At 35.1% G+C, this 13,169-nt stretch overlaps 1 protein-coding gene across 10 annotated transcripts in view; it reads left to right on the top strand.

Moving 5' to 3' along the window:
• LOC117177683 (epidermal growth factor receptor-like) overlaps positions 1-13,169 on the top strand; it is a 326,636-nt gene that overhangs the window by 246,819 nt on the left and 66,648 nt on the right. For all 10 annotated transcript variants that reach the window (XM_033368525.1, XM_033368527.1, XM_033368523.1 and 7 more), the window contains one exon: positions 284-618. In XM_033368525.1, coding sequence (XP_033224416.1) covers positions 486-618 — 133 coding nt within the window. In that variant the 5' untranslated portion in view covers positions 284-485. The remainder of the gene's footprint in view (positions 1-283; positions 619-13,169) is intronic.

Here is a 13,169-nt window from a genome sequence, read left to right on the forward strand (position 1 = left end):
ATGTCGATAAGTTTGTATCCACAGAAATACCATAGCCATAAGAATGGACACACCCAGTCGCTCCACTCGTCATAAAAAAGGATCATTTATGTGAGAACTCATGATAAATGAGAGACATTCCCATTAGTAATATTCATCAGGTTTCTGGTCAATGTAGCATTGCAGATTAGATACGCGTGTGTATCCCTGCTGTCATTAGGATGTAGCGAATATTTGCTCTTGTTTTTTTGTAAACTTTGTGACAAGACACGAGAACTAATTTTTGTCTGTTCGTTTATTTCAGAATTGGAAAAACAGCATACCGCTGAAAATGTATTAATTTCGTCGTGGAATTCGAAATGGCCGCAAACAGATCAACATTACTTAACCTATTATTCATATTCAACAAACACGGAAAATCGCTTTTCAAGGACGTTTTTGATGAAAAACTTTTGCAAAATAAATCGACGAAACCCACGGGTTCTTAGAAGGCATGCGCGCTCATCATGTTCATCCATCGACACGGGCTACAAGCGCCGTTGACCATACGCTTCTTCGGCGTTACGTTTCTTCTGCTAGTGGTTTTTGGCAGCTTCGATGTGTCTGCTGATCTCACCTCCGAATTCGTCAAAGGAAAAAGTGAGAGATTAAAACATTTTTTTCTAAACTACTTCAATATTAAGTATTAAAAACACAAAAGGTAAAATGCTTAACATAATCAGTTACGTATTCAATGCTTTTCAAATTTTAAAAAGTTTGATTTGAAGAATTCTATTATTTGAAAAACTTTTTTTGTCTGATTGTCTTTTCATTTATTTGCATACAGATATTCTTCATACAGATATTTTTTCAGAAGTTCTGCATGAAAATCCTAATTTCACGTTACTCTGGGAACATTGGTTTGACGATTCCAATATAATTATAACAGATTATTTTTTTCTTTCTCTTAGCCAGTCTAATAACATAGATTTGACATTTTGACAAACATTAATGCAGGGATACGTGTAAAATAAAACACGAAAACTTCACTTTGTCTTGAAAACATTTATGGTAGGAGGTTTTATTTGTGTAACATATATCAGCCTGCAGTTTTAGTAGAAAACATGCTATTCTTTCTACTGCAGCGTAGAATGGGCCCGAATACAACACAAAAAGGAAAACAGTATGAACGGCCTCTATAAGATTAATTAAAAACGTTTCAGAGCACAAAATAGTACATTGTGTATTGAGGGAGTAAATAAGGCTATTTTGAGGCATAACTGTGCGCCCTTTTGATACACATGAAACTTTTTGTACTTCCCTCCTTGAAAACAAGCATATGAAGCAGATAAAGGATGTTTGGTGTTTTTGACAATTTTAAATTACAGTAGGACCTGTCGCATCGAAATCCTCGGAGGTATGTAGTCCCCACTCGTAAACTTCTCCACTGACCGTGATAGGTAGACGCACTCGCATATAAACGCAGGAGACTCCTCGCGACGAAAGTCAGTGCTGTATGCATGAAAATTGACCGGCTTGTAACGGCCGCTGAAATATTAGGGCCTTGTACATTTTAAGACACGTCACTACCAGGTGGTGTAGCTAGATTTGTTTCTGCGATCTGCCTGATCGAATGTGGAGACCCGGTCTGTCCCGATCCGACGAGTCCTACTGTATACGTGAAATGAAGAAATAGCATACTCATCAAAAGGGGGATTGTGGTGTCAAACGATGCAATTTAAAATAATCTATATATATGCATAATTTTCTCCGTATCATCGCATGCGTGGTGCAATGTACTCGTATGTGAGGCGGGTGTAAAGTTTTATGTAGCGGGCGCAAAGTGTCATGTCGGTCCGGCGCGGTGGCAGAATGCGCATGTGCGAACGGCTGGAAGCAGCCATATTACGCCTGCTTCACGTGCATGCAATGACGCGTTTTCAAGGAGGGTCGAACACACAATGTTTTCTGACAGGTAGAAATGTATTCCTAGATATAAAAAGTATAAAAATGTATTTAAAAGGTGTAGAAAAATAAATGTATAAAGATGTATTCATACTCTATCAGCTGATAGAGTTAGTGATCTTAAAATTCGCTTATTACTTATGATTTTCGAGAAGCAGCTTCCTAATTGGACTGCTTTGTTTGCTGGTACCATTTTTACTTAAATCCTTGTTAACTTATTTAAAATTTGTTATTTAATGTTACTAGCTCTAACTAGCTACCATAATATAAGTTATTACCAAACTGAATTTTGATTGTTAACAAAATAAAAGAAATGAAGAGTTCTAAACACACAAAATTCTAATCACAAAAAAATTTTTAAATTTGTAATTTATAAGTCAGGTATGCATGTAATAAAATCAGTACATAAAATCATGATGTTAAAATCCCATACAGTTTTAAACCATGATTTTCTTAAGCATGCCATGCATGGAAGAATCCAAGCGATCAGGAGAAAATAATTATCAAATAAATAACAAAAACTTTTTTAGTAAGGAATAAGGGAGTACTTTTCTTCTTTTTTTTCACAATAACCACACAAGTTTGTCTGAGCGGAGAAAGTACCCAAGATAGTGGTGGACATTGGAATTTTTAGCGTGGGACAGAATGTCTACAATGTTGGCTGCAAAGCTTTGCTCTATTATTTGAGCAAAACCAAAATGTTTGAAATAATTTTTTTGAACTTATTGGACCCCTGCCAACCAGGGATATCATTTTTGAACGACGCCCAAAAAAATTATCGCTTGCGTGCAACTCACCGCAGAATCAACTCCGCACAGATTCAAACTGTGGGCTCCACAGGGTGAATAAACTGCCTGAGGATTCTCGCGGAGTATGTGACTTTGAACTCATTTATGACCACTCATATTCCGGCCGTTATTGTAACCCTGCCCTCGGAACTCAATTAAAGGAATTTTATGACTTTTCAAAGCTTCACAAATCGTGTTATCGTTCGCTTCTCCCGTTTTTTGACTGCAATTGACTGCGATTATGGAATAGTATCTCGCGTTTTTTCGCTCTTCTAAAATCTTGGATTGAATGTGTTGCACACAGATTTGAATGAATTCATTTTAAATTTCAGGCGAAAGATAATGAATTTGCAGGCGTTTATGGTTTTCTATGACGTCTAATATTCGAGTCAGAATTTCGCGCCATTTCCAAATTTCAACAGTGAGTTTCTCGTTTAAAAGGTGATCGACAACAGAATCATTTTGATTACGCGTTTCCAATTTACGCCACTTGACATAAAAATTGAGATGATCGGGAGTACATTCGTGTGATTTCAGTCGATCGGACAGTTTTTTCCTTCTTCGATTTTGGAAAACCCGTTTGAACAACAGAGAGGCGTACGGTTTACGGTATTAAGATTGAACAAGCGACATGGCAAAAAATAAAACGCGGATTGTTCATGACTCCAGACCAATCAATTGCACTCCACTGTTTCGCCGTTCGGTAGAACTCTATTTAGTATGGAAAAATAAAAGGGTTCATTATTTGTATCACGAGTAACTTCATTTGGCATTTTTTGATGACCTCGGAGAATGACTTGAGCAACAGTTGACGGATCTAAAAACTCCCTTATTACTCTACCAATATCGAAATCGCAAAGATTTTTCTTATCTTCACCTCGGAAAATGACTTGAGTAACAGTTGACGGATCTAAAAATTCTCTGGTTGCCAAATCGTTCGACTGTTCGCCCGTTCGCCTTTTAACTCCTTGCTGTCCTTGCTACTCTGTGCTACATTTTCAGTATAGTCTGCGAAAATTGAAAAGTAAATTGTAAAAAAACTAAAAATCGTTTGCAATATGTTTTCTAGATTCACATTCACGACTGTCAGGTTTAAAAAAACTTTTAATTCCAAAAAAGCACTCTTTGATAGTACTGCAAAAAGGATCACACGAAAAATCAGTATTTTCCATAAGTCATTTATATTCGAATAATATTGATAAGTTATCAAATATTTATGAAAAATCTATTGAGAAAATTTATAAATATTTTATAATATGATGAAAGTTAAATTTCAAAGCTATTCGTAAATTTACAAAAAAAAAGTTGCTTCAATGATGCGATCTTAGAAAATTTCAAATCGTTTAAAATACAACAATTTAGATAAAATATTAAGAATTAGTTTTTAATCGATTAAATATCATTGATGAGAGTTACAGAAACAAAAGTAATTTCTAAAGCTCATTGCAAAGTTTTACACAAGAGTCGCTTTTACGAAACGAACTTTAAAATTGTCTAAATGTCACTTAAAATGAAAAGAATTTAATAGAATATACAAATTTCATCTAAAATCAGTTGATAAACCGCATAAGAAACAAAAGTCACTTGCGCTTAACGTAGAAATCTTAAGTTAAATGGAGTTTTTTTCAAATTATGGAATAAAAAATACATATTATGCATCAAATATAGAAATTACACATTCTCAAGTTTTTTTTTCCTTCGAACCTCCGAATCCTTTAAAAAATTTCGTTGTAGTGAGAAACTGTACATCAAATAATATTATTATTATAAGTCCTTTACAATGTTAACTGATATCAAATAATAACGAAAAATTACAGAGTAAAATGTCCGTTAAGTCAATTTGCATAATAATACGTACCAAAATTTGTTTTTCTTCTCACTTTCGGTGATCTAAATGATTCAAGTGCCAAAAATCACGTGACTTCACTTTGCAATGGTGAAACACTTTTTGAAAAAATAATAAACTCTTTGTTTATCTACAAAGTATGACCTGGGGCACGTTCTATTTTTTATGAGTCACTTTGAGATGCGATTTGTTAGCAGCGTTTTGGACGCTTCACACTGCATTATTTTATCAGTGTCAATCATCGAAATACAGTACTGGACTTCCCCGCGTACGATTCCACCTATCTTTCTATTCCCTATTAGGTATTTCAAGCTGTGAAGTCAGCTGGCAAGATAACTATACGCTGACGGCCAAGAAATAATACCAATCCTATGCGATGAAACTTAATTTTTTTTAACTAGGAAAAAAAATATTTTTCATAATAATTGTAGTTGGATATTACTTATTATTTATAAATTTTCAAAACCTATTCAATTAAATACCAAATTTGTTACGAAACAAATGATCAATTTTGTTATTTAGTTGAGTAGCTTTTGAAAATAAAAAATAATATCGAAATACACTTATGGTGATAAATAATTTTTTTTCAAGATTCCAAGTTATTATAAAAAGGAAGTTTTGTCACATGCATTTCCTATTATTTTTTTACCCTCGGCAGGCAGACATCTTGGCTATCCCCCACCTAGAAAGAGACGTTCGTTCGATTTTCGACTTTGAAACAGCATCAGAGACACAGAGGGTGGCGTCCCATGATTACAGAATTGCGCTGCGTTTTGCATAATGTGTCAATTCACTAGACATTTCAATCAATAATATTCTCCTAGTTATTCAAAGAAACACTGTAATTAGCTGCAATGTCTAGTGATTTGACGCATTACACAAAACGCAAAGCAATTCTGCAATCATGGGATGCCACCCAGAGTCCCACTGCAGTACTATATGTTGATGGTCTCGAACATCAAACGTAGGAAGTTTCGGTTGCTATGCAATCGAACGAAATCTCGATTCACCTAAATGTCATTTCAACTAAAACTATAGTTTGTGCGCAGCGGATGGTTTTGCTCGAAAGAGGGTCCTGTGCGTAGTTAGAAAACAGGATGCGGTGACTAAGTTGTATCAAAAATATACGGTTGGCGGCGTGACAACCAGGCTCCTAATCATTAATAAAGAAAAACTGACAATAATTTTAAAAATAATAAATGTAATAAAGTTGAATAAAACTATAAGTTGCTTTTAATTTACTAAAGTGAAATTGGATAAATATAAAGGTAATTAAATAAGTTCAAAAATATTTACATTAAGTGAAAAGTGACCGATTAATAAAAAGTGTATTTTTTTGTAATTTTTCATTTTTATTCGCTGTAAATGATTTTCTTTATGGGGTTATAGATTTTTTGTTTATTTTAAATTTACGAATTGTATTGACGTTTATTAGGATCTGTGCACGAAAAGCGTGAAGCTGTTGTTCAAAAATATAATAGTGGTATATTAATTTGAGACTATGTGCGTGACAATATTTTGTTAAAACCTTTATCACAGTTATTAGGTACGATGAGGCGTCGTTCGCTAATGTCGAAGGCTTTAAATTAGGATTCTTCAAAACTTTAATTACACGAATATGCATATATCTTATAATAATATGTATTAGGCCATTAAACATTGATAAAAGAATGTCATTCATATTTTCTGGAGCAGTAATTAACGGCTTCATTTGAAACTATATTGTTATAATTATAGCAAACAAATTGTTGAGGGAATTTTTAACAAATTTTTTGTATAACTTTCTTATTATAACTTAAGTACATTTAACTGCGTTTGGAAAAATAAAGAAACTTCACATATAATAGTACTTTTTAAATTTGGAAACATTCAAAAAGTATTTAAAAAATTTTTTAAATCTAAAACAGAAATTAACTGGAATTTAATTTTTTTTAATGATATATAGTTAACATTATATTTATTTATGTATTCGATAAGTTGTAACATGCTCAAATAAAGTCATTTACAAATAGTAGAAAATTTAAGAATGAAAGCATACTTAAAAAAAGGAACATTCTTAAAAGTAGTAAATGAACTATTGCAGTAATTACTATCATTTTGATGAATAATACATTGTAATTGATAAAAAGAGGTTAAATTCATGCTTTACAGAAATAAAAGAAGAGAAAAAAAGCATTTGGCGGGCCTATTATTATATTCATATAATAAAAATAAGTGCGCCAACAGATACAAAAAAAGAAGAAAATAATGAAATAATATATTGCAGAACCGCCAAATATTTTTTCATAGAAAAAATAATATTTAGAAATGTTAAAATCCATTAAAACCTTAAAGTTCCTATAAAATCCTTCTAAATATTCTGAAAGTACCCATAAAGGAAGAAAGAAAATTTCCATCAAGGACGACATTCGATTACGAAAAAAATCGCCACCGGAAATAATTATTTGCGCAACATGAGGCACGGATCCAGTGAAGTGGCTGGAGGGGGCGGTCTTGGATAAGTTTCTTATTAGCAGTCACATATTTATTTACAAAAAAAAAATTTCAGAAGCGGAATGAGACTCACCAAACGACCTGATTAAAGGCTTACAGACTAGTCCTAAAAGCCATTCTACCCCATTTATCTTAAAACATTTTTCTGAAGCGTTTCGCGAAGTTCCTATACTGTTAGGGAACTGGCCCAGTTGACCACAGAGTCAGTAGTTTTCGTCCACAGATTACCGTCTTTAATAGTACAATGCTCCATTTTGCTCAAAATTCCTAGCTGGGCGATTGAATAATTTAATCCCCGTAAATAATTTTTTCTTTAATGCTGAAAAATAAAAAAAAGATTAAACCGAAATACGGATTCAATTATATTGTGCCATTCTCTACAATGCTGAAAAACATTGTTGGCTAACTCTAAAACTTTCTAAAAACGAAAGAAAACAACAAAAGTCTCAGACAAGAATAAATTCACGTAAACATGATCACAAACCACGAACAAGTTAAAATCAACTAAAATTGACGATTCCAAAAACTGCCCTGACAAAAGTGTAGAGGGTATTGTTCTTGGGGCCAAGAAACGTTCAGAAAAACCAGTAAATGAGTTTAACAATTAATATAAAGAAACAGGTTTATTTAAAAGGGGAGATATAACAATCATGAGTGGATATCGATGTGTGAATTTCAAAAAGTAATAATGTCGACCATTATCTGCTTGAAGGGCATTGTTAACGGTTAGGTGTCGCTCCAAAAGGGAAACGCGTCAAACATTAACTCTCAAAATTAACCAATCACAATAAAACAATAAAAGAAAATCAAAACGAAGTCGGGAACACGTGCTTAAATTTGAATAATCCTAATAAAGCGACCAAGCTATACACATTTCGACGCGCACTCAAATTATTCAAAATCAAACCAATAAAATCCGAAAGAAAAGAAAAGTCTCGAAAGAAAATCTCAACAACAACAAAAAAAACAAATATAATAACTCACTCAGAAGTAAACTGGATGACCATTGTTGCTAACGTCTACCTTTGTTTCAATCCAGGATAAAGAAAACTAGTCCTCAATTCGATGACGCCAAATCTGATCCTGTCGCGTCCCCTCTCATTCTCCTTTGCTCACCTACTCGTTCCGGCAGGTGCTACCCCCTAACCTCCAAGTCAGGCTGGCATGGTGCAGTAGATTGCCTTCTCACCATCCTCTGTGACAGTACGCTAGTACCCGCCTGGTGAGTTAGCAGTGGCAGTAATGGCCGCCAGTCTATTTTTGACAGATACCGAACCTGCTGTTATTTCAATTTAGATTAATTGAGCAGACAAAAATGTCAACCCTCGGTGATTTGGGTTGTAACTGGGGTCGGTGTGTGAGAAGCGGACCTTTGGAAAGTGGGTTGGTCACCGTTAGTGGCAACGTTGATGTTGGTTGACTGAGCCTGGCGCAAGGAACTTCAAATTTACTTATGGATGAAGGTTTTAATTTGCCAGTCCCAGAAAGAAAGTAACCAAAGGTAGGGCGTTTGACTCTAATACAGTGGAGTTAACTAGCCCTAACCATCGCGGTTTTTCCCTAATTAATAAAGTTAATTAATTTTCAAGGGAGGATCCATAACAGGGGACAAACCACTACTTTACAATATATATTTTTTAATATATTCCGATTTCCTTACTTTTAAAAACGCCCGTCATTATTTAAAATTTAATTTTAGTGCATTAATTTTAAGTCAGATTAACTACTCCTACGCCTAAAAAGAAAACCAAATGCTTAATTTTGTAATTGAAATTGTTTCAATAATTAATAGTTCTTGTACATTTGTAAAGCAACCTAGGAAGCAGTCATCGGAAGACAATCTTAATTGACTCTTAAAAACTGGCACTTTTAATTTTTTAATTAAAATTGTTTAAATAACTAATACATCTTGTAAATTTACAAAGCAACATAGAAAAGAATCGTCGAATGGATATTCTAATGTGCCTTGACGCCTTATTAAAGCTAGCTTTAAATGAAATGAAAGTCAAAATTGTACATTTCAAACTCCAGACTCGACTTGTATCCCTAGCATTTACCGCCGCTAAGTGGATCACATCAGGGTTAGAGCGCACTTCGGTGAAAATGCCTTGGCTTCATAATACGCAGCTCCGTTCTTAACCTAAAAATGATTCTATATCGCATTTAGGCACGCATGCACTGCCTTCATAATAGATTCCGCTGATCTCGATTCTAAAGAATAGGCGGCGCGTTTAAATCCAACCAATAGGTGAAGAGATAATGTGGATTCAGATTTCGAGATTTAATCGCAACCTCCTTTTTATGATAGGATTATAAATAATTTGGTAATGAACCAAATAACAATAATACATTTTTAATGTTCCTTATTTAAATACTGCCGACATATATCGACTCGGATCCGAGTCTTTATCAAGGCGACTTCTTATATTTAATGAAAGGAAAATAGAAAGAACATCAGGGATCGGAACCCTTAATTTAAAAGGTTCTTGTCCGGACCCGGACCTATTAAATTCTTAAGGGTACAGGTCCGGACACAGGACCATAAGCACTTAAAGGGTACGTGTCCAGACGCGTACCTCTAAGAAATTAAAAGTTCCGGGTTCGGACCCGTACCCTTAAGAAATTAAATGATCTCTGTTTGGACACGTGCCCTTAAGCAATTAAATGACCCGGGTTCGGACCTGAATCCTTAAACATTTAAAAGGTCTGCGTCCGGACCCGGACTCTTAATAAATTAAAGTAGTCCAAGTTGGACTCGAACCCATTAAGAACATTTTAATCCTGGGTCCAACATAACAGGTTCCTAAAATTACATTTGTAAAATTTATAAATTGGTTGTTGATTAAATTATAGAAACGAAAAAAGAGAAGAAAGAAGAACATTTTTAGGGTTACATTTTTAGAGTTACAGAACACAAATTTAAGGTCAAACTTAAAATATTAAAAATTTTGACTTAAATTTGGAAAATTTTAATAATTTTGTAGATTTCTATGAGTCAGTAAGAGGGGGATTTTCGAGTTCAGAACATAAATTTTGGGACAAAAAATCGAAAATTAAATAATTTTACTCAAATTTCGAAATTCTTTTGTCAATTTCTTAGATTTCTATGAAAGTCAATAGGATCGGGCTTTTCAAGTCGCAGGACATAAATTTGGAGACTAAAATCAAAATTTTAAAAATTTTACTCAAATTTTGAATTTTTTTTATAAATTTCATTATTTTTGTAGATTGTAATGAAAGTCGGTATGAGGTTTTTTTTCCAAGCAGAGAACATAAATTTGGAGTAAAAAATGATAAATTCCAAAATTTGACTCTAATTCGTATCCATAAAATAATCTGCAACTATACTGCACATCCATACGTGTCTTTCAACTATAATACGCAGAAAAATGTGTAACTTTACTGCGCAGCCAAATGTGACGCTAAGCTCCGCTGCGCAGCGATTAGTACCGCGCATCCACTAGGACCGTGGAACTCTACTGGGCATCCATAAGTGTTACAGAACTCTACTACGCATATATAAAATCCCCATTAACTTTACTGCGTGTCCATAAGTGACGTGTAGCTATACTGAGCATCCGCAAGTTCCACTGCACAGCCGTAAGTACGGACAAACTCTACTTTACAGATATACGTACCACGTAACTTAATTGCGCACGCATAAGTACCATGGAAATCTAATGCGCACTCGTAAGTCCTCTGCAACTCTGCTGCGCATATATAAATACCCCATAACTTAACTGCGCATCTACTAGTAAGGTTTAGCTATACTGCGCACCCGTAGGTTCCATGGGACTCCACTGTCTAAATGTAAGTCATATGGAACTCTACTATGTATCTTGACGTGCCGCGGGCAGTATTGCGCAGCCACAAGTGCCACATAACGATACTGTACATATGTAAGTGGCATATGATTTTACTGCGTAACCTTAATAGACATGTAGCACTACTGGGTATATATATATAAATGTCACCTAACTTTATTGCACATTCATAAGTGACGTAAAACTATACTGCGCATCCGTAAGTTCCGTGGAACTCTATGGCGCAGGTGCAAGTACATTATAACTGTACACCGCATATATGAGTGTCCTAACGTTACTGCGCAGCCTTAAAAGCTGTTTATCCATACCGCGCCATCATAAATGACATGTTACTTTACTGCACACAAATAAGTCTCGCGTAAATTTACTACTCGTCAATGTAGATTTACTCTATGACATGCAGATATACTGCGCAGTCGTAAATTTTGTGGAAGTCTACTGTGCTATCTATAAGTACACTAAACGCTCGCTTTCAGTCGACCCCTTCTAAGCCTTCCTAGAGCTGCTGGCTTACGCAGTTTCTCAGGAGAGTAGGGCATCTGTAAATGTCATATAACTTTACTACACAGCATTAATTGCCGTCTTACTTTACTGCTCAGCCAAATATTCCACTAAACTCTACAGTGCGTCCACAAGTGCAACCATACCCTGCTGCGCAGCTGTAGGTGATATGTAACTTTATTGTGCTAAATAATGTGCAGTACACTCTTCTGCGCATCTCTAGTTCCGTAGAATTTTGTTGCGGAATCTCGAGTTTACTTAATAATTTCAATACCTCCACATAAAACTGCTCCTCCTCTTTAAAATAGTCTTCCCTCCATGAAAGAACTTATTGAAGCATATAGAAGAAAACACAATACGCAAAGTATTGCCTTTTGTCAAGGTATATTGAATATAGATTGTGATGTTGCGGATTTCCAGAACATCACAAAAACAAAGTTACTTGAAAATTTACTAAATACGCTTGGTTTGCATCGAAAGTAAATTTGGCACTCCTTATTGTTATTTTTTTTTTTTAGATTTAAGATTTATTTGCCTATGTTTCCTTTTTTTGTTTTTCTTTTTTTTATCGCTAAAAAACGCTATGAGAGCTTTCGAATTTTGCGGTCTTGAGTGGTGAATCGTGAAGGTCTCCACCACCTCAGATTGCGTCATCGACTAGGGTCTGTCGTCACCTCCACCTTAGCGAGGCTTCTTCTGTCTTGTGACCTTCTGCTTATTCTTCTTCTGGCTCTCCCTGCTGGCTTATCGTATCTGCTCTCTCTTTGGCCGTCTGAGATCCACGTCATGTCTCTGGTGAAAATGGACCAAGGCGATTACCAGCTTAATTATGGATAAAGTAGGTAATTTCGCCACCTTTCATATTTTATTTTATTTCTGGCTGTTGATGCCGTTTCTCTTATCTATTGTTTTGGGAGTCATGGAGTCCAAAATCACATCTGCCGTTCGAAGCATGGACTTCCGTTCTCCACTTCTCGCACAGGAGTGCATTTAGCCACCCCGCTAGCCACGACTTTCCAAGGATCGCTTTTCCTGCTTTTCGAGAAAAAGGAAAAAAACTTGGTCTATGACTTGGTTCAGCGAGGCAGAGGAAGACACAACGAAGAGAAGAAAAGGCGATAGTGTAGACCAATGGAAACGAGACTACATGAGGATCTCACTCTTGGCCGTAGCAATTAAAATTAGTCTTCTGTGCAGGACACTTATTATTTCGCCCATCAATCACGGTTCATCGCGTTAGCATACGTAGATTTCGAAATCAGTCTAGTTTGTGAACTCAAGGTGCGAACCACGTGCTCTCCGACGATCCACTGATTAATTTGTACGAAGGTAGGATCTTGATCCTTTTCTTTATGGTTTGGCCAAGGAATTAAGTCCTAATTTATTGATTATATTGTTTGTTTTTTCTTTAAAATAATTTTACTCCTTGGCAAAATCATACCAACCTTTATATGATTGTTATTTGTATTACTATTATTATGTATCTGTGAACTATTTTTTTTAACGGAGTGCCGAGTCCGAAATCATGTGCCTTACCATTTTATCTAAATTAAGCCGCAACAATGTGCTTTCAGTCTCCCAATATATACCTGTAAAATTGTATCAGCTGAGATCATTCCCCTTTCCTCTATAGACAATTTATACTCTAAAATGACTTTATTTTATATCTCAGTGTATTGCAATGTTATTTCCGTCTCCCAATATATTACTGTAAAATCGTATCAACTGAGATCATTCCCCTTTCCCCCATAGACAATTCAGACTCTAAACTGACCTAATCTGATATCTCAGAGT

This window comes from Belonocnema kinseyi, chromosome 8, assembly GCF_010883055.1.
Source record: "Belonocnema kinseyi isolate 2016_QV_RU_SX_M_011 chromosome 8, B_treatae_v1, whole genome shotgun sequence".
In the NCBI taxonomy this organism is placed as follows: domain Eukaryota; kingdom Metazoa; phylum Arthropoda; class Insecta; order Hymenoptera; family Cynipidae; genus Belonocnema; species Belonocnema kinseyi.